The sequence below is a fragment of the Harpia harpyja genome, chromosome 18 (genome assembly GCF_026419915.1).
Source record: "Harpia harpyja isolate bHarHar1 chromosome 18, bHarHar1 primary haplotype, whole genome shotgun sequence".
NCBI lineage: Eukaryota > Metazoa > Chordata > Aves > Accipitriformes > Accipitridae > Harpia > Harpia harpyja.
Window position 1 is genome coordinate 9,733,528 of NC_068957.1, and position 22,421 is coordinate 9,755,948.

The window sequence follows — 22,421 nt, forward strand, 5'->3', positions numbered from 1 at the left end:
AATATTTAGCAGGCATATTATTTACCTGAGAGTAAAAGCTTCTTAAGATTTGATACATTTTATTATGTAAATACCTACTTATTCAAAATGTAAAACATGCATTATTTTTGGCAGTCTCTACTAGCTAGTCATCTGGCATGTTAAAATCCTGCACGTTAAAAAAACACCTTTGTCATATTAAAACCCAAACATTTAAGGCCTGATTTGCTCCTTTTCTTTCTCTTGTGTAAACTGCCAGCAATTACACTGACATTAATGGTGATATTCCCAGCATACACTGGGGAAAGCAAAGGTGCATCACAGTGAAGAGGAAAAATCCTGGTGTTCTACTTATAGGTAAATTTAATCCTGCTTGATTTCACTTTGATAATTTGCGCAAATAAAGCAAACAAGCCGCTAGTTACTCAGGAGACCATTGTTTCTACGGAGCCAACACTATGAAACAGCTATAAGGAACAGTAGTAGATTTTAAAATAATAGTTCAGGCATTTTATTAGTAAGTAAAGGAGCTCTCATCCATGTTCTAGCCCATGAGTCTACAAAACTGTATTAAAACTAATTCAGCTGGTTCACATTCCTTTAACATTAAAAAATATACTTTTTTAATACAATACATGCGGAAAGCTTCCTCTCTGGCTATGATCTTATGTGCCAAGTTTCAGCCTCTTTTTTTTTTTTTTAACAGCCAAGTTATAAACGTCTAAAAACAGGGTTTGTAATAGAAATCCTGATAGACTCACTTTAATGTTTTGAATTATAAAACTACACCTTTTAAAAGACAAGTGTCATTGCCAAACAGTGAAATTACTATACTTTACTTCCACCCACTACATTTCAATTTTAATTTTATGAATATTGCAAATTATAACACTCACATTATAACCTCTAAAGGGGATAATTTATAAAAGCAGTGTCCATCAATTATAAATTTTCCATGACATTAATAAAATGGCAAGAACTAATTATGATGACTTCTGAGATGAAGATGCCTTGGACAAATCATTAATACGTTGAAATGGTATTTTTTAAAACATAGCAGGTTCTAATTATGACTGAAATGAGATTATGAAAATGATCACAGAAAGGACATTAACCTGATGAGTTCCACAGTCTCTGAGTACATGGTGTATGGAGATTTAGCTTCTAATGGATCTCGCTCCATAGCATTCCCGCACTCGATGAAGGAGAGGGCAGCATCAGCATAATTCACTGCTTTGCCAAACTTCTCCAGCTGAAATGGGAATGACACCATCAAGAAAATCCTTCAGCTTTAATTTCTAGGTAGACAGATCATAATACAAAGCAACACTAGCATTAGGATAAAAGTAAAGTGACACTGGTAGTTAAGAATGAATTCATTCAGTAATTAAGGCAGGGTCTATGTTTTTACCAAATCTTTTCAGGTAGTATATGGCCAGATGCTCCACAGAGGAAAGTCAATGCATGTTCATTGACATGCACGGATTTACACAGGCAATGAGGGACACTAAGCATGTTTGAACAAATCCATATTGCTCCTTGATATATGAACTAAGTTTGAATGTCACTATGCAAGGGTTAAGTAACAACTCCGTGCCATTTGTCAGATGTCACATTCTGTGCTAACTGTTGACCAAAAAAAAATCTCATCACTTATGTGATGACTGAAAGAGCAGGAAAAAAAAAGGAGAAAATATAGCACTGCTAAATATTTTATTTTACTAGGATTTTATTGCAAAAGGTATTAGCCCTCATAATGGTTGTGATTAAACTGACTTAGACATACTGATTTCTTTTTTTATGTGTAATGAATATTATATATGACATTTTTATAGTAAGTATTTTATAATAGTATTTAACATTTTCAATTTTTGATAGCTGGATGTAAGAATTTACTAATGTGGCATTTGATATAAGAGATCCAATATACTTTAAATAATTTAAAAATTTCTTTGTATGTCTCTATCAAAATATTTTTGATGCATCTGCATATGTTTTCCATTCACAAAATGGAAGCCTATCCTAGCAACATATTAAGCAGAACATTTAGTATGGGTCCAAGGTGACAGTTACTTGCCTTTGTGGCTGCTTCTAAGCAATCCTTGTAACTAGTTCCCTCTGCATACTTTTGATTTCAAGTTCTGCTCTTTGCATTGATTATGTACAAAGCCTGTGTATAATTGATAGGTATTACCTGAATGATCACAAAAGGGAAAATATTTCTAAATGTTTTCTCTCTATTCCAATGGCCACTTCTCAGCATATTCTCCAAATTGTTTGCTTCAAGACTTCCAAAGATGACTTTTTGTGGTATAAAAAAAAGAGGAATCTGGCTGCAAGAAGATTTAGTACAGACACACAGTTTGAGCCAGAAATGGGATCCAATCCTGCCCTTTGCTCCACGCGGACTCTAGTGGAGCAGGTGGAATTACTCCAGCTCATCACAGCTCAGCCGAGAAGAGAGCGAGGTCTCCAAGATCTCTTCTGTATGGTACAGTCAGTTGCCACTGCAGCAGCCCATCCAAATTAGTTGATTCCTTACTGCTGTCCCAGACAAGGATAGGTTTTCATGGGGTTGCTCCCATAAGATGTGAAATGCCCTGCCCTTCACCAGAAATCTATTTTCCATACAAGCTCAGGAACAGCATTGCCACAAATCTCATTAACATTTGATGACACATTTTGAGGTCACATGCATTATCTTTCTAGCCACTGCAACACATCTTTCAGTGCTGTGTGTGCTTTGTCATGTCAGCACCAAGTAACCAGAAGCAATTGTTTCCATAGGACAACTAACACTACAGGATTGCACAGCAAATGTGTTACATGGAGATAATTTGTGTGCAGCTGTATTGGGTGGAAAAAAAAAAGTTGAGACCTAAATAGCAGAAAGAAAAAGCAGATACTTTGTTCATGGGTATTTATGTCTGCCAACAAGTTGTATCGTAGCGGATGGCCTCACATTCCCATAAGAGCACTCGGGGTGTCAAACTGCATGTGACAGGCAAGGCCTGCCTGCAGGCAGCAGCATGATGTGCTGTGCCTGCTCCTCTTAGTTCTGCTTGAGAAACACCCCTGATTCCGCAAGGCATAGTCAAAGGTAAGGGGACGGGAGACAGGTCAACACTTTCTGAGTGAATCAGGCTGTAGAGGGAAGTGAATTGACATAGCATGTTGAGATCATCGGGAGCCTGAGCCTGTAAATATTTGCTAGCACGGAGCAGGCATCCCTGTGCCAGAAGCACGTGTATTTTTTTTAAAGGTCAATCAGCTGTGGGAGGTGTTGTCAGTCTGCTTCTGCCAGCCTTTCCTGCGTGCAGATGTCAGGGCTCTGGCTGAACAAGCTCTGCTGAGCTGGGCTGCAGGAATCAGTGCAGGCCACCTCCTGTAAATGGGCAGGTCGGGAGGGACGACTGCTAACTTACAGTCACGGCAGGTTGCCAAAAACCTGAACCCACCTCCCACAGAAAACACACTTGGTAACACTGTGCCCCAAGTCAAAAGGGAGCCCGGGGACCTGAAGCAGGCAGCTTGACATGTCAAATCTCCTTCAGCTCACTGACAGCAGAGGGAGAGCCTTTTTTTTTTATTATTTTGTTTGTTTTGTTTTTTAAAAACACAGCATGTGATTCTTTTGGGCTTTTTTTTTTGGACAAACGCTTATTTCCAAGCACAAAATTTCTGATGTGGAATGATACAATGTGCATGCAAAACCCCACAAATAATAAAGCAAGAGGTGAATAATCACCCAGTTCTTTTTCAGTTGTGATTTTGAGAGGCAAAGTGAACGGCCACACTCCGTTTTAGACATCTTAGTTTAAATAAATAGAGGAGTCAAGTTCCACTAGGCCTGCCTAAATGAGCTGCTGTTCTGCACTCTATGTAGCATACAGGAGCAAAGTCCCTACCTATAAAGCAGATGGCTATTAAAGGCACTTCAGTGCTAGCAATAGCTTGGATTGAACAAACTATGATAGAGTATAATTGGTCAGATTAAGTAGTTTTATCAAAATCAAAACACTTTGCAAAATTAGGTCAATCTTACTGGAATTTCATCTGGGGTAAAATGAGAGAAAAAGCTTTCCCAGCATTGAACTACCTCATTGCAAGATTTTTTGGGAAGAAGTGTGTTGAGTCGTTATTTACTAGCCTAAAAGCATGCAATAAAATTGAATGTACTATTTTAAAATCAATTGTTGCGAATTTTAAACAATTGGGTTGGAAATATCAAACAGTTTTACCACATGATAATGGGGTGGAGGGTGATTTGCCTTTCTTAACGTCCTGTTATGGAATATTTCAACACTTTTGTTTTAGGCTCAAAATGAATAGGAAAACAAATTTCAAATACACATCATTTTTCACAAAATTATCTTACATCCTTCATAAACAGCATGACTGTTACTCCTCCTCAGAAGAGATACCAGCTATTGTAAGGAGCTTCTTTTTTTGGGAACAAATTGTTAAAGGCTAGGATTGCTGCTCAGGGTTTGACTTGTTGTGGACAGTGTGTTTATGGAGTACAATCTGAAGCACACTGTAGTCTATAGCAGGGTTTCTCTTGGTTTCTGAGGCTTTAGAAGACATTCAGAATGTACGTTTTTGTAACACCCAGCTCCATAGTGGAAAGAGACAAAACCACTCTGTGATAACCTACCAATGCATCCGCTTTATGCTTTAGCTTCTTAGCCTCTTGCATGTAATAATCCGCATTGTGAAGCCTGAAGAGACAAAATCAATTATTTCAAGTCTTTGTTTTCATACAGTTGGACAAACATTGTTTGAGAAAATTGCTGACTGCTTCAAGAACAATTTCGACACATACACCCACTTATCTATTTAAATCTTAACCTGATATTAATCTGAAGCTGCTGTATGCAAAGATATGATGGGTGACCAGAATGTAAAATAACTAGCTGTAGAAACTGGCCACCCAAAGGACCCATTAATGTGTGCTGAACAAAGGAAAAGAAAAAATATTTTAAACTAATTAAGTATAAGAAGTTTCCATTAGAGGAGCTAAAATAAAAAAATGAAGAAGAATTACCGTGAACCAACATTCATGATCTGAAAACATTTATCAACAGAGTCTTCATTAATCAGTGACAACAGTCCATTTGTAAAGATTAAAACTGTGTGTGCCTTTGTGCAGCACTATCCACACAGGTGCCCAATGCTAGTGTTATAATCAAAGATACTCTCTTTCACTGGGAGCTCTGCTTGCATGAAAATCCCAACCACATAACATGCAGCTAGCACAGAGATCCAATAATACTTACACATCATCAAATGTTATTTTGGGTCTTCTGGGCTCAGAATTCCCATTGGAAAGTGTTGGCATTGCAGACCAGATGTCTGTTTCTAGGTGGCTGGTGTCAAGAAGAGTGTTGGCTGTTGGTGTATTGTGAGATTCTTCCTCCTAGAAAAAAAGGACTGTTATTAACTCTTCATAGTTCAAACAAACACCTTCCAACAATATAAGTGCTCACATTCACCCCCTCCACGCCCCCCCCCCCCCCCCGAACAAACAAAAGGCTAAGGCACAAAGTAGCACTCACATATACCCAACTACATCCAGGTTACCTCACAAAACCACCCTTCCATCCTTTATAATGTAAGCCTATTAGATTAATTAGGCAATATGACTCTACCTCTGACCCCTCACCTGAACTCATTAACTTACACTCTTGGGTGAAGTTAGCCCGGATACTACAGTGTAACTGACTAGAGACGCTGGTTAAAGCAAGGGTGGGGAAATCTAATGCAGAAGGGCTGGATGTAAACTCAACTTCATTCAAGGTGTATCATGCTAATGTAACCTTTTTTCTATATTATTGTTAGCTAACTGTAAGGTGTCTGAATAGTCTGCTCGTATTTCAGCAACGAACAGTTTCCTCACCCTTGCGACACGAAACAGAGAGAAAAATGGAAAGTAGAAGTTGTGATTTTGCATTGATTAAAACCAGAAGCGTAACAGAGGCATTTAAATCAGGCAATTGCAACTTGCAAGCTAGGTCCACAACCAGATAAACTAAATTACAGATGAACCAGTGAACTAAGGAAAGAAGTCTAACATATTTTAGAAGACAAATACTTCATGTATCAGGATAACAGATAAACCAAGGATAAATCTGACTAGAGATGCTGGGAGTGAGAGGAAGTGGCCCTGCTGTTTACACAGCATTGTTTATTTGCTGACACATGCAGTTCATTTTGGCATTGATTTCAGTTGAAGGCGTGTGTATTACTCTCGCAGCTTGAAGTGACACAATGATATCAGAAAGCAACAGGGATGAATGAATAAGGTGAAGTGATTTGTCACCTACGATCCAATGCAACTTGTGAGTTTTACTATTACAGTGCAGGGTAACAACCTCCCACAAAGCGGCGAACTGTGAAAAATGGGGCTATGCATGTCCTTTTCTGTGGCAGAATTTTCTTCTTGTCTTTTAATTTTGACAGTGATAGTAAGATACAGTTTGATACTAAATAATATGTTTGAAACTGTAGAGGGAGGACTCTTTTTTAAAATGGGCCAAAAACTTGAAGTTTCCCTGTTTAACCTAAAAGAGGATGACAAACTAATGCAAAATTTTACTTTTTTTTAGTGTATTTGCTATGCAGCTTCTAGTTTTGGCTCTTTTTCCTGCATTTTCAGTAAAAAAACCATCTGAATCTGGTGAAAAGCAAGCAAGAAAGAATTGCCTATGTGAAAACCTTTGACGGGGAGATGGCCCTAACAGAATCATGTTTTTTGGGGGGAAAAAGCCTCCAACTATTTATAAGGTATCTAAAAGCTTTTATATGTAATTCATGGAGATTAGGTGTAAATAAACCTTACTGCTGGAAGCTGGGAGACTGCAAACCTGAGAGAAGGTATTTCCACGTTGAGTGTGCTATGGACAGGTAGCTTTTTGTTAGCTTTTTATTGTCTGGTTAGTTTAGGCCGCAATATTCAGTACAACCACAGTGCTTAATTCTGGCTGAGAATTTGGGGTAATTATTCAAGTGATGGACACCAAAATTCTTGAAGTTTTGTTTTCAAAACTTGTGTGTTGTAGCTACAGAGTTAAGGGATTAATTGCAGCTAGTTGGTGGCTGCAAAAGCTCTCCTCTGAGGCTCGGGGACCGGGTGTTTTAGGGAGTGATACACAGCACCCAATAGATACCTAATGCTGACCTAAAAATGGAACTTGCAAGAGTTGCTTATGCCCAGCTCTGCAAAGATCCACTCCTCACTGCTCTTGAGTGGGGCTACATAAGCATTTAAAAATAGATACTGGAGGAAAAAAAATCAAACAGAACAAAGCCAAGTTAATTTTATTTTATCTTGTTCACTTCCAGCAACTGAGGTCAGTTACTTACACAGATTCCTTTGGGGTTAGAAGACGATTTATTTTCATTCTTTCTGTGTTTAGAAACAGAGGAGGAAGAGCTGCTGGTCTGAGAGGTGTTTGTGATGTTGGTCTCTTGGCTGAAGGAGCCATTGTCACTACTGTGCCGCCGGTGCACAGGCTCATCCAGGAGGGGGGATAATGGAGGAGGAAACAGCTTCTCTTCTCTTTTCTTTGCCACCTTCTTCACTGAGCTACCGCTGCTCCTGGGACACAGATAAGAACCAGTTGCATTTCAAGAACCTTGGTTAATCCTCCATAGCACAAAGCTCTACATTTTATTTACTGAGAAGCCAGCTCTACACTCAAATATGTCCTGCAGTCCGCGTGTCCTAGGAGCTAAGTCAAAAGGGGACAAGCAGTGAAAACAGAAGAGCTACCTCTGTCTTTTCAATGGCTGCAGAAACGTCCTGCTTTGGAGGACAACTTCCAGTGCATTAGTACAAATTGCACCCAATTTAAATGCTAATTTGAGTCCGTCTTCATTTGAGAGGTCATAGAGGTTCTGACTCAGCAAAGTGCTGGAAAGTTTTATGCATCGGGTTAGTTCCTTTGACATCAAGTATGACTATTTACGTGTTTAACATTAAGCATCTTTTTAAGAGGTGGATTAGCGCCCACATAAGCAACCTCTGCAAAAAAACCATAATAGCACATGGCATGTGAAGCAAAAAAAAAAAATTTCTAACAACTACAAAATGATAACCATAACAATAACATGATAATAATTATTTGACCTCTAGAATAAAACCAATGTTCAACACTATATTAAAATGATACATTGTAGCTGGCAAAAGCCCTTGAGCAAATATTGGTTGATGAATTGAACGTGATTCAGAAAATGAATGTGGTTTTGACATGAAAGCTCAAGTAATATGATAATCTATTGTCTGTTTTATGTACAGAAATTGTTAGCTGGCTGGAAATGGCAGCTGTGATACACGGTAAAAACCTGCTAGACCTTTTTCCCCTCAAATCCATCAGAAAAGAAAAAACCAAAACCCAACACCACGCTGACTGTTTAACATGTTAATCTACTCATAGATTTTTATTTTAGGTACTGTCCTAGCTCAGTCAATGAAGATAACCTGAATTTTAATCTTTTGTTAGACATCTCATATGGCACTACACGATCATTTACTTTTCATGATTATTGACTAAAATTTCAATAACAAATTAAGTCAACAAGAATTTATGTTTCATTCCCAGTCACTTTCGGTCAGTGTCAGGAATTATAGATCTACTTTGCCTTAAAGTAACCAGGGAAAGAGGAGAAGGCAACCCAAGTTTCCTTATTCCTCATTTCAGAGTGGTCTCTCATTCCAGTCTGGCCTCTTTTGCACTTTTACCAACAGTATCGATATCTACACCTGCTTTGGTCGTTCCCCTATTTTTGGCCTTTGGTAATACAAAAATATTTTGGCCGATCTGTGAAATCACAGAGTGAAATCAAACAAACTCCCCATGTTTCAGGTTTTATAGCTCTTCTACTCAAAGCTATTTTAATTCGACTGAAACAGAGTTAAAAATATCTTATTTGAAACTCTCTGATATTAAAGATCTTCAGACTGAAGAAATAAAATGAGCACAGAATTGATATTGCCTTACAGGAGGACTGGTATGGATGCTGTCCTGCTCAGAAAACACATGGGCCTGAAGAAGATCAAAGGAAAGCAACCAGGTTGGAAGAGACTGGCAGTTCTTCGAGGAGACTGATTTTGTGCACATGTGGTCCTGCAACATGTCCTCCAAAAAGTTCTCACTCAAAGCCCCATCTGTTAGCTTTCTTACACCCAAAGGGCATTTTGGAACTCAGACAAGTTACCATAGCTATAGCACAATAACAGTCTGAACTTTTTCCAGAGGAAAGTTTTCCAAGGGAGGGTAAGCACTGCCCCAAGAAAGCGTGCATGTGTTATTGGATTGTACAGAGGCAAAGCAGACAGGGTTCATGAAACACCCAGGAGCAGAATCCAAACCCTCTGCCTCCCAAATCAGTGTCCTACACAGGGAACCCTGCACATGCATATATGGGTGGGAGCACAGAGCGAAGTGGTTCTCCATGCCCCTGTGTATGGAGGTGTGTGAAGCTCTTCTTTCTCCCTGGTACAGCTTTGCAAAGGGAAGAGCAACTGAGTCTGGCAGATCTATCTCAAAAGCATCTGAAGAAAAATTGAACGTGAGCCATTGGCCAAGCCCCCTTTAGGATCTGACCCTGCACCACTAGTGAGGTTCCTCAGCACATCTGTGGCTATTTCCAGGGCTGATGCAGGACTCTCGCACTTGCACAGAGTCTACCACTGCATGGGGAAATTCAAGGCACATATAAAGTGATCGAAGCAACATTCCTCAGCTGCTACACGGAGGTGGAGGGATTAAGAGAGTAGTACAAGAAAAAATTAAGGCGGCTGCAGGTACCATGTTTAAAACTTCACTACTTAAAACTTTACCAGTTCCCTTCATCTTTGGACTCAAATATAAGATGGGGCAAACCAAGATATAGATGCAGCTACTCAGCTCTGGCACACAAGTCATTCTGTGGGTGGCAAGACTTAACCACAAAGGAAAAAAGGCACTCGAGGATATTTTTTTTCTACATAACTCAAATTAAAAAAAAAAAAAAGTAATACTTTATGGTTATAATTCTGCCTTTTTTTTTTCTTTTTTCTTTTTTTCCCTATTGCCCACTTACTCCTATGAGTTTTTGCAGGAATTAAGCTGATAATTTATTTAGCAATGTTACCTCCCTCAGATTTACGCCAAAGCATTTATGTTAACAATAACCTCCATGAAATAGGTTGTTACCAGCAGTTAACCAGATTGTCACTTTGCTTTGGGCTGTTAATGGGCTAAGAAACTGGTCTTTGATTGCAGTAATCGCTAATTTTGAATGAATTTATTGCAATAATTACCGAGACTCAATGGTTTAATTTGCTGACATGATTGTTAGTTAAACTATATTTAAAATCTAAGGAGAAACACAATAAAAGTGCAAGGAAAAAATACAAGCAGAACTGATGGTCTTGTGGCTGCAGGGTTTAATCTTTGTGTCTGAAAAGGCCAATTATCAAGGAACGAGAAGGCTCCCCATCTGCTTTTTTTTCAGCCTGGTTTCTTTTAGGGTAGAAAGCAAGCAAGCAGGCAACAAGAGGTCAGTGTGTGAAGGAGAGAGAATTTCCATCTACTCTCACATTTCAAGCTGCCTTTCTTTGCCCTTTTTTTATCCACTCCTTGTGGTATGCAGTGGTATCTCTGGCCTATTAGTGAGACAAAGCCATTGTCTATACCAATCACTTGGCTTTCCTTTGCCTCTACTCTCCCAGTCCACAATGCAATGCTGCACATTGACGGTGTATCTGATTTTCTGCAGGGGGTTAGCAGGGAAAGGTCACTCCTGCATTAGCTTGGACCATATGGCAGCAACTGAATGAAGCTGAAGTCATTGTCATAGATGTAGAAGGCTGCATCTGCCATGAATGAACCCCAATGAATGCTGTTGTGACTACCCAAGGGATTGGCTAATATATGTTGCCAAGTACAGGTGCATCTTTAACTAAAGGTCAAACAAAAGGGATCAGGAAATCTTGAAAAACAGGCTGAAATGCTTGCCTCAGACAGACTTCTAGCATGCCTGTGAAGACGGCAGGCATGTTTCACTGGTACGAGTCTAGTCTGAAATTCAGACTCACAGTTTGCATCAGTAGATAACTCTCTGTGTTGTTACAAACTGCCAAATGTTGGTGAATAGTGCTCTGTCTGGACTGGGTCTACCAATCAGGTATTCAGATATAAATGGTATTCAGCAGCACATACAATTAATGCTTAAATTAAAATTGCTCTGGTAAGCAAGTAAATACATAAATAATCCTCTGCTGCAAAGTGGGCAGCTGATCTGACAAAAATCCAGCCTCACAGCAGTGTTTCAAGGTATTGCCATGAATTACTTGGACAAAACACAGTATCATCTATTCCTTAATTTGCTACTGATATTTTGAAATATCAGAAATAAGGAAAATACAGTGGCAATAGTTTGAATAATTATAAGTGTCACGTCAGATTTAGGAAAAGGCATCAGCCCCAGAGTGTGTGAGGAAAGGAACAGAGAGAGATAACTAGTTGCTTATGCAATGACTACATAATACAAACCAGCTCTTTGGTTGTGCAAATGGCTTTTAAATTCACAACTGACCATTTGAATTTTCTACACTCAAATTGTACATGTAGTCATAGAAACTTGTGGAAATTAGGCATATAATTGCCCATATTAGACATGTAACCCTTTAAAAATCAATTGTGCATCTTTCCTTGCTTTACTGAGCCCATATACTTAGGGAAAGATTATGACAGAAATGTATTCAAATGCCTAAACCATAGATGGGCAGCCAGTGGGAGCTGCAAAAGCACAGGTGTGGCCTGTCTTTCACTGATTCCTCCAGACTTCTGAATGCCTACAAATTTTGGCCCAGAGATCACGGTCTTTCTGTCAAAACACTCTTGTATCTATAAAAAAGCCCAATGAAAGCCTCTGAAGTCTGCCTTGGGGAACTTGGCTTGTTGGCACAGGGATCAAGTTCTAACAGGAGAGACCTAAGGTTCCTCCCGAGTGAGAACATCCACCACGGGACGTAACACCTTCTTAATGGATGAACCTCATCATCACACCTGTAGCTGAATCACCCTCATTTCTCAAAGTCCTTACGCAGAGACTTAGGAGTTCTGAAAGAAAATGTAGAACCTTTGGGAATAAAGGAGCAAATGGCAAAGCCTGTCTTTCAACCTTTTACCACTGAAGTGTTATTTTCCCCCATGCCCTTGAACAGTGTACTTTCACCTTCCCCTTTTGTCTGCCTCTCCTTAAAACTGTACTTAACCCTCTGGAGAACAGAACCACTCCTGACTGCTTAAAAACAGTCTGAGGCTCTCCAGAAATTTGTTGTCGCACAGTTCAGCCAGCTCCCTCATCTTTTGGGAAATACGTTGATCTATATTCAGTTGCACAACTCTGGGAGTTGAAGACCTGAATTATCAAACAATATTACATTTGTTTCAAGCAAACTTAGAAGACACTAATAACAAATGCAGTGTGATCCAGGTCCCAATCACTGCGGTGGAAAAGAAGTCAGAAAATTTTGTTTCAAAACTTGAGGCAGACGAGAGGAAAAGCTAGCATATGGAAATAACTATTGACGGACACAATTATATTTTAACAGAGAATACTAAAGGCTTGAAAGCTCCAAGGAATCAAATTAATGACCTGGAAAACAAGCTCAAATTAAGAAACATCAGGTTGGGGGTGGATCCTTAGGGCTTGCTGGCGACAAGAATAGAAAGATTTTTTTAATGGATTGTGGAGGTGTTGGGGTGGATAATCCTTGATTCCCTCTGCAATATATCTCTGCTCATTGTATTTCTAGCAATGACAATCAGGCAACACCCATCATGATGTTTATCAAATGTGCAACATGTTACAGATCACATTGTAACTTTCAACCCATCTGCCTTTTCCAGACTCTAACTCTGATTTTCTCAGGGGTAGAATGAGGGGTTAGTTCAAGGACTGAAGTTACTCCATAATTACACCAGTATAAATAAAATGATGCCGAACCTTCTTTATGGATTTTAAAATGTGTGTGCTATTTCCTAAATGATTTTTGAACTTTATCTAAATTTAAATACTACCACAATCAAATTGTTTTCAGAAGCACATTGTGGGTGTGATTCTTTGCTTGTCCTAGCAGAGAGAAGTGCCTCATCTCAAAACTGTAAAAGCACAAAATTGATGACAGAAGGGAATTGGACTCTTTGCTTATTTATAGAATGTTAATCTTGTGATTAGACTAATCAGAATAATTATTTACGTGGCACCTGTTTGCTCAAGCATTATAGCCATCCCTCAAAGACACTCTGAAATGCACAAACTGTTTGATTATATGTCTGCTGAAATACCAAGCACATATGTCTGAAACATTTAGGATGGTCACCCCTGGCATTGCTGTATACACAGTTAAAGAATAAGAGCTGGTGAAGTGAACATCAAAGTCACTATTTCGTTCAATAAAACTGAGAACTGTGTCTTACGAAAACAATTTTAAAAAATAAATTCCAGGCAATCAAATAAAGCCCGCTTTTAGTAGGATTCTCTGGCCACAGAGGTTAAGGATGATGCGGGCAAGAAAGAACATTGAAAGGATGAAGTATGGGGGTAGAAGAGTACACCAGGGTTGTGGTGGCACTCTGAATTCCTGTAGTCCATCAGAAGGATGAATGAATCTCATCCAAAACCATGTGGATCCTCTTCCTGATGGATGGGAATAGCAATGCCAGGTCATTTATGCTTATGGGCTGTAAAGCCCATCTGGCTCTACAGCAAAGACATTTGTAGAACTGTACTGTGAAATCCCTCATGAATGTTATGTGAAAAAAAAGAACTTACTCTTTAGTGCTGGTTAATCTGTGATTCGGTATCGGAGAGATACAAGGTGGGAGCAGGCATGAAGCTGAAGGGTCCTCCAGGCGCTGCTTCTTGCTTTCAACAAAGGTATCCAGGCTTTCTGTCTGCTTTAACAAAAAAGGTAGAGCTTGAAAGATCCAGCATCTATGCACAATTTCACTTGCCATTAAGAGGAGCTCAGGAATCTCAGTGTATTTCTTTTACAGTAGCAGCAGTTAAAATACTAGTCTAAGAGAAGTGAAAGTCACCTGAAATCAGGGCTAAACGTGCTCCAAACACATGACATGAAGTTATATAACAAGTGACATAGCCAGATAATTAGGAAGCAAAATGCCTCATGTGCTATAGTTATCTTCTGTAGTGCACTGGAATTTAATTAATAATTCAGACGGAATGACTTGATAGCACCTAATCTTACTCAAGTAAATAGCTTTTACTCATTGACTTAATGGAAGTTGATGGGAAAACTTCCCTGAGTAAGTATTCCTCACAGGACTAAAAGACTACAGGACTGAGCTGGGGTAGTCATTAACAGCAATAGCTGGTTTAAAATTTGCTTTGAAAGATTCCCTGATGCATGACTTTTGTGCCTGAACTAGGATGATACAAGCAAAGCTGATTACTGCTCTGTCACTGGAACCTTCATATCAGCCTTCAAGCCCACTAGTAGATGGCTAAAATAAATCTTTTAATAGCATGATTTAGAAACACAAATCAGGCTCTCCCTACCCTGTTTCAACTGTTGATATACCCTCAAGTCATCCTAATTGGTTTGTTTCCCCTTGGGTAGCAGTGAACAATCATACAGCAACTGAACGGGCTGTTTCAGAGCGCAGCTTATGTTTGTACAGTCCCAGAGTGAGATTCCTCATTTTGTTACTTTCTGATTCAAAGTCCCAGCTAATGAAATTATGAGGTTCCAACGTTCATATACCACCCCCCCCCTTTTCTTTTTTCCTGGGATCCTTCAGTTTAGCTGCCAATACTATGCTCGTGTTTTAGCCAAGATTCCTTCTCCATCATACTGACATTCCATTAAGTTACCTAGCAAGAAGGTTTTTTGTATAATTAACATACACCCTGGTGTACATATACATACACATAAGCATGGACATTTATACATCCCTTTCCTCTTTCTTCTCTTCTCCTTCCTTCTTACGTCTCTGCCTTTAGTGTACAGCTAGAATATAAATTGAATAAAAACCTGCTGAGTTTACTCATGTGATTATTTCCACTTAATTCAACAGGGAAGGAGCCAGTGCAGTGACTCATGTAGGCAGGGGTGCAGACCCTGTGTCTGCCTGGCATTGTCTGTCTTTGTCTTGTATTAACTCTCTCGTACCACTGGACTGCTCAAACTCAGGATTTCAAGAAGTCCACTAGAACAGACAGCTGAAGTCACATTCACAATGGTTTATAAAATTTGGGGTATAAAAAAAATACACTATGATGACTTCTCACAGACAGACCAGAGCACAAACATTTCAGCTGGAAAAACTGACTACAAAAATTCATTTATGATATAAAACTTCAGTTTCTTTTCTGAAAACACATTTAGTTTGAAGTGCACTGTCATATCCCACAAGATAGGAAACCCTTGGGCACAAATAACATAAAACACATGATAAAACATAATGCCTTAAGTCAAAATGTATTTGCTTTTTCAGGTAGCTGTGTAGAGAAAGCAGCTAGTTAAGCAAATGATATTTCTATGAATCACATTTGTTTACGCAAGAAAACAATATAAAGACTAAATTCACCAGGAGCATAAGCAAGCACCATTCCATTGACTTTAATGAAGCTATGCCTGTTTAAGCCAGTGGTGAAAATGCCTTAATTCTGCAGACAATAAACCCCTGCCTTCCAAATGGAAGTCCTATTTTCTGAGTATGGCTGAACTCGTAGTAACACGAATTCATCATTGGGAATCCTTCTGCTGATTACAGAACACTGGAAATTAATGAGTAAGTGAGCAAATACAGTGAAAAAGCTTGTAAGACAAATCTCAAAAAAATACATTGTTCATGGATTTTGTCAGCTGGAGTTTGTTTTTTACTAGTTTCTGATATTAATTTGTAATGTACTTGTAAATGTATGTCCTTTGTAAAAACAACAAAGCCTTAGTGTTATGATGCCTCCTTACAGCCCTGCTGCAGGTGCAGTGAGGAATCATCGACTGCAGTCCTGACCTCGAGGATGCACAGAAATTCAGTGTTTTCCTCCGAACGATGAAAACGACTTACCTTGTGTTTCCTTTTGGATTTTGTGGATGGTTTTTCAGCTGCTGGGGTAGGAGACTCTCGAGACGGTCGCCTGTGTTTCACATTTGCCTCTCTTGGTTCACTTTTCACAGACGTGGTCTCAAAAGGCTCTTGTCCAGGTATCCTAGAGAGTAAACTAAGGTCTATTTTCACCCACAGAGATTTGAGTTCTTCATATTCTCTCAGTGGGGACAGAAGTTCATTTTGTACGATTGGGATAGGAGAAAAGAGCTGCTCCTCCAAGTCATTGCTGGTCTGGTCAATGGATGTGTTGCTGCCATTGCTAGTTAAACTACTTACGCTGAGGATGTTACTGCCAGAGTCCTTCACTTTGACGCCACTGCCAGACCCAGTGCAAGCTGGCAACACCTTAGCCTGCAAGCTCTCCTCCTGGTCTGTATTTGAGTCAGAAGTAGATGAATCTGTTTCAATGAATTCCCGGGACTTAGGGACAATTTTGCTGGGGCCTCTGTACTTTTTCTTCTCTGAAGTGAGACCTGTGCTAGTTCGTGGTTCTTTCCTTGGAGCGGTCTTCCCAACTGCTGCTTTAGTTCGAACCTTTGGCTGCTCAGGGGGTTCCTGTGTGTCTTTTTCTTTGGGAGTGTTGCTGGTATTATTTGGTTTGGGCCAGTTATACTCTTCTACACTGGAAGTCCTTTCTACCTTTTTGGGTTGCTTTTTCCCAGTAGTCCTTTGTGAAGTGGGCTCATTATGAGCTGGTGACTTCTGCTTGGAGCTTTTTGCCTCTGGGGTTTTCTGGGCAACCCGCGGTTTGGCTTTCTCTCGGATGGGACTAAGGATCGCCCGGTCTTTGGAATCGGTCGGGGGCAGGCTGCTGTTGAGCTTCCCTTTGTTTGGCCCTTCGGCCTGCTGGTTGCTCTGGGCCTGGGAGCTGGTCTCGCTGTGAGGCTCATTTTGATTGTTGATGATGGTCTTGTTGTGGGGGTTCACTTTATTTAGCCATTTATCCAGCTGCCATTTGTTTGTTGAGGGAGGTTCAGGCTGCAGTTTAAAGAACAACAATGAACAAATCTCAGACAGAAGCAATGCTTTTCCCTTTAAATGAGAATGTTTTTAATGTACCCTTTTTTTTCAGTCAACTAGTGGTGACTGTGAGTTTTATGGGAGTATTTATGGAGTATTTATGGTTAATTAGGCTTCCTTATCTGGTTTACAATGTGGCCCTGGAGAAATTTAATACAACTAAAAAGTTTAGCTGGTCCCTGAAGACTTAGTTTTGTCATGTTGCCTTTCCTTAGTCCCAGCTGAATACTGTGTCAATAAAATCTTCTCTAGCTACTGGCAAAGATCTAAATATTTCTTTAAAGCAATTCAAATGTAGGCCAGAAGGATTCTTCCAAAAGCTAGAATGAGTATGTGGGTCATACACATAAAACTGTAAGGGGAGAAAAAAGTTGACAGCATCACACAGCACAGAACTCCAACATTTTCCTAACAGGGAGCAGGATTTTACTCTCCTTCACGCTTCCCCCTTCCAAGACCCTACTGGGGAGGAGCTGAGTGTGGCTTTACCTCTGGCGTGGCACTGCGTGACTCCTCATTGCACTCGCTGTCACTGGAGCTGCTCTCGCTGTCGGAGTCGGACTCGGAGCTGCTCTCGGACTCGCTGGAGCTCCCGGAGCCACCGCTGGAATGGGCCAAGCCAGTTGCATGTGCCGCCGGCACCGGCAGGCTGCTGCGGGGAGAAGATCCTCTTGTGTCAGTATGCTGCTTGTCTTTTTTAAAGTGTTGCCTTGGGGGGAGCCACCCAGCGAACCCCGTTCACACCGACTTTCCTCAGTGTCAACTCCCTCTCCTGCAGTACAGACCCAATGAAAGCTCCAGCGGCCATGCCACTGCGTAGCCACCAAAGGAGCCGGTTGGGTTTATGCTTCACGGGACACACTGATAATGGTGTTAATAACATTGCCATCATCATCACCCTCAAATGAGAAACACTTCAGTGTCATAAGCCTGAGCTTATTAGCCCAATGATTGCAAAAACTAACAATCACACTTAAATAATTCATTAATGGAATCATGGTTTCTTCATTTTTTGCCAGTTCATTTATAATTTATGATCAAAGGAAGGACATCAGGCAACAAATATTGGACAGGGCATTTTAAAAATTAATTTTAATGAATACTTTTACACTGTGGCATACAAAACCTACATATTTTTGACAAGTCTCCAGGGACTGCTCTAGAATTTTTTATTTATAACTGGTTTTTTCTCTCATGTTTATGATAATGCAATGAGAAAATGGCATTCTTGCTGAAAATAAGCCGCTCTGTGAAATCTATTTTTCTGCGTGTTCAACTGTCCTCCAAGATTTATTTATTAGCAGTGTACTGGATGTCACTGTTTTTCCTCAGTGTTTATTTCTAAACTGAGAGGTTGGATGACCCCAGTTTTTAGCACTACAGAATTCTGCCAGTCTGAGTCTTTATAAACCTATCTTTAATTTCAACTTTTTTGTCAGGGAGATAACCATAAGGTTTTATGTCTCTTCAGCTGATCTATACAGAGACTTTTTGATGATTGATTTTAAATTTGTGAAGCTGACAAAGCAAAGTGTTTGAAAATTGACACCATTTGCTAGTAGTCCTTTATGGATATTCAATACTTCACCTTAATATATCATACGCCGTGTGTGTCCCATACTGAGTGATCCAGAGATGCTTAGAAGTTATAATACAGCTTTGCCTTTGTTTCTGCTATCTGCTTTTCTGCTTTCCTCTGACAACGATTCAAGTAAGCCAGGTACATGCCCTCCTTCCCCTTTCAAACTGAGATGCTATGTGCATCAAGATGCCCTCTTAAAAAAACACAGTAACCAAGAAACTGGAAGTTGGAAAAGACAGAAAAAACTGATGTGTGACCCTGCTCTGCTAGAGTCTTTACAAGTATTGCCATTGGCTTCCGTGACAATAATAGATGATCTTTAATTTTCTTCTTACGCTAAGCTACTTTCTCTCTCCCTCCTTGTTGGTAAACCTATCCCTTACACCGCAGTTGGTAACATAACTGTCTCTTTGAGCATTGCAATGGCCCTGCAGTGCCCATTGACAAAACAGCTTGGTGCTTTAGGGTGCATTAATGAAACAAAATTACTCACTTGGGTAATTGCTACAGATCACTAACTTTGTTGCTCATTAAGTGCATATACTTTTTTTTTTCTTCTTCTAGAGGTTCTTCACTCAACTGACTCAAGTAGAGCTACTTAAAAAATTTCAACTAGAAGTAACAGGTAAATCAAAACAGATGCTTTAAAAAATATGGGCATTTCCAAATATATTACAGAAAACTAAACATTGCTGAATTAAAAAATGGATCTTACACTTTGTATTTAATGTAATTATTTTTGGAAACCATTTGTGCACTTGTTTTTCTTTCTTTATCCCTCCTTTTCAGTGAAGCTCAAGAAAGTGTAAGGAAATACATTTTTCACTTCTTTTTTACAGTAAACAAGGAAACAGTTCTGTTCAGTGGAGAAAAAGCGAATGTGTTTGCAGGGGAGTTCGCCTTTCAATTCAATATCTTGTAATTTTGGTCTTATATTTTCTATTTGGAAAACACTAAAAGTAGATGAAAACCGAGTTTTCCTACTTCATTACAATTGTTTCCAAGAAGAAACAAAAAGGAAAAAATAGAAAAAACTTCAAGGATTCCCAAACTGAGAGGGCAAACATGACAATTCCATTCTAAAATACCAAAATGAAACATCAGCCTTGAAAAAAATGTTATTTATGGAATTATCAGAGCAATGAAGTTGTAATTTAGAAATTACTTTTCCCCTAAATCTGTGAGCTTCATCTATTTCACTTCTACTTTCCGTTTTCACCCCCAAACGGAAGTGAACATAGCAATATTTATGTTTCATCCTTGCTGAAAACTCCAGTTCCCACAACCCGAGCAGAGAGCCGGCTGCGAAGACGAAGAGCTATTTAGCGCTCAGCAGCCTCTCCGAGAGCTCAGGGCGGGACACACAGCTGCCTGGCCGGTCCTGCAGAGAGTTGCGGGGCCCATGGCTGCACCGAGCTGGTGGGGCATCAGCCACGTCCCCTGCAGCCCAGTTCCTGCAGGGAATTAATGCGCCTTTGTAGCAGGGCATATAAACCTGCACCAGACTCTTGCAGTGACAAAGCTCCTTGCCTGGGGTGGTTTATGCCCAGGCAACCCGAATAGAGAAGGATGTGTGTGAGGCTGCTCACGCATCTGTGCAGATCTGCCTAGGAAAATGCTCTGTTGTCAGTGCTGGCAAGTTTGCTCTCATTAAGATAACTGATTTAAAGAATATCAGCTCTTATAATAGATCAAAGAAGGAAAAGCCAGTGTCCCAGCAGCTAAGGCCAGACCTTTCTAGCCTTTAAACACAACCTACGTCTTTTAGCACTCTGGAAGAGAACTGAGACTGTAGCTGGGATGTGCTTACACAAAACAACTGGAGTTGTACTGTAGGAGACTGCAACTGTCTGACAAAGAACTCAAAGGGCAAGAATAAAACCATGGAAATAGATTGCAGCTCCAACCTGGCCTTATTTTCTTTCTTTCTGCACACCAGCCTCAGAAAAAGTTATCATATGCCAAACATTACTGAATAACACAGCCCAGCAAGCTTGCGGGAACCAGACAGACTCAAAATAATGTTTTTCATACAAAACACAATGAGGTCATATTTGTCTTTCATCTGGGATAATAAAATTATGCCTTGGCTACATCGGGCGGTTTCATGCTGAAGGCATCATTGCTGATCTACATTTTTAAAGTAGAAGCATTCACTTTTCATCATGTAGTTTGAATTGAGAGTTACTCTGTATGCTTTGCAAAACAATCAGATAAGACCCCAAATGCCTTTCCTAGCATCTCACCATACTAAAGAGAGAGCTCTTGCACATAGCTACATGCACAATCAACTTCTAATAATGCTATTCAGCAGAACAGAAGAAAATATACAGACCTTTCACATACAAGTGCATGGAAAAAAATATCTTTGCTTCCAATAAAATGAGTTTCGTGGAGAGATTCTGGGTTGTCTTCTGGGTTTTTTCCTTAAATAAAATGTATCTTCTAGTTCAAAAGAACAGGCTGGTTTGCACTCTTCCTAAAGACTTCTTCAGCTTTGAAGTTAAATCACATGTTTTAGAACATGCAGGGATAGATTCTGCAAATGTGCATTCCAGCAGCTGTTATACAAATAAATTGGGCTTCTTCACGTAAGTATCAACTACATGAACTGGGGGTTGCCTCTCTTAGAGACTTTCAAAGCAAGCTTTGTTGTGTTGCTAAGATCCAGACAAGGAATGCCAGCCTGGACAAGGTTTAAAATGGATTTAAAGCATTTTATCATCAGACACAAGTCCTCAAAGTGACTAAAGGGGGCAGGAAGCACTGGTATTCCAAACTCTTGAATTTTTATTTCCCAGCAGGAGATGAGCACTCATATTGTTCCTCAGTGTTTGGGTGGACAACGTTTTTATTTCATTTGAACTGAAAAAAAATATTAATAAAAACAATGCTGCACAATGGAACACAGTATTGTTTGGGTAAATAACACTTAGAAGAAAGCCAGTTCATTATTATCACTTGAGATTGGAGGCCCCTGCTGAGACCAGTGACCCGCTGTGCTGGGATCTGTGTAAATACATGATGAGACACAGTACTTGGGCCAAAGAGCTTGCAATCCAAACACACAAAGCAAATATTAGAGGTATTACAATCATCCTCATACTCAGTGCAGGCCTGTCACATTCTCTAAGTACAAGGCCTCTCTCCAGTTAATGGAAACATCAGTTTCGCCCTCCTTTTGATTTTCTTCTCCCCATTTTTCAAGCTTTGTGCTCAGCACTTGAGCTGAATCCTGCAGGGCAGTCAGACATGCTCTGCCCTGACCCAGAGCCCTGACCATGGGTGTGCTATCTGGGAGGAAAAATACACACGCGACTCAGCAGCAAGGATCCCCATTGCTCAGGCCAGATGGATCAGCATCTGCTTACCCCTCCCCAGAGTAGCTTCTCCTGTGCCATGGAGATGAGGGACACTGGAGTGACACCCATACTGTAGGTGGGAGGAGAACCATGATGATGTCTCTAGTTGCCTGCAGACTGGTAAGCTGGTCTCCTCCCTGCTACCAAGCAATGAAGCAGACAGAAGAAACCTGCCCATCTGGAAGCAATCTGGAAGGAAGCTCTTCTGCAGCACTTTCACCTATCTCCCTTCTTCTGCTTGTGCAGCACACGGCATTTCCCCTGTCCCTTGCTGCTGGGCAGCATGATTGTGCACAGTGTGAGCACAAAGTATGAGATGAGAAATGACTTGAAGGAGGGGACAAACAC

General features: G+C 40.1%; 1 protein-coding gene across 3 annotated transcripts in view; it reads right to left on the bottom strand.

Annotated features, from left to right (window-relative positions):
- AFF2 (ALF transcription elongation factor 2) overlaps nt 1-22,421 on the bottom strand; it is a 342,768-nt gene that overhangs the window by 19,083 nt on the left and 301,264 nt on the right. For 2 of the 3 annotated variants that reach the window (XM_052813263.1, XM_052813261.1), the window contains exons 10-16: nt 17,619-17,781; nt 16,068-17,087; nt 13,807-13,931; nt 7,345-7,579; nt 5,259-5,398; nt 4,637-4,700; nt 1,095-1,231 (exon numbers count right to left, since the gene is read on the bottom strand). In XM_052813263.1, coding sequence (XP_052669223.1) covers nt 1,095-1,231; nt 4,637-4,700; nt 5,259-5,398; nt 7,345-7,579; nt 13,807-13,931; nt 16,068-17,087; nt 17,619-17,781 — 1,884 coding nt within the window. The remainder of the gene's footprint in view (nt 1-1,094; nt 1,232-4,636; nt 4,701-5,258; nt 5,399-7,344; nt 7,580-13,806; nt 13,932-16,067; nt 17,088-17,618; nt 17,782-22,421) is intronic. The other variant, XM_052813262.1, reaches the window with a different exon arrangement.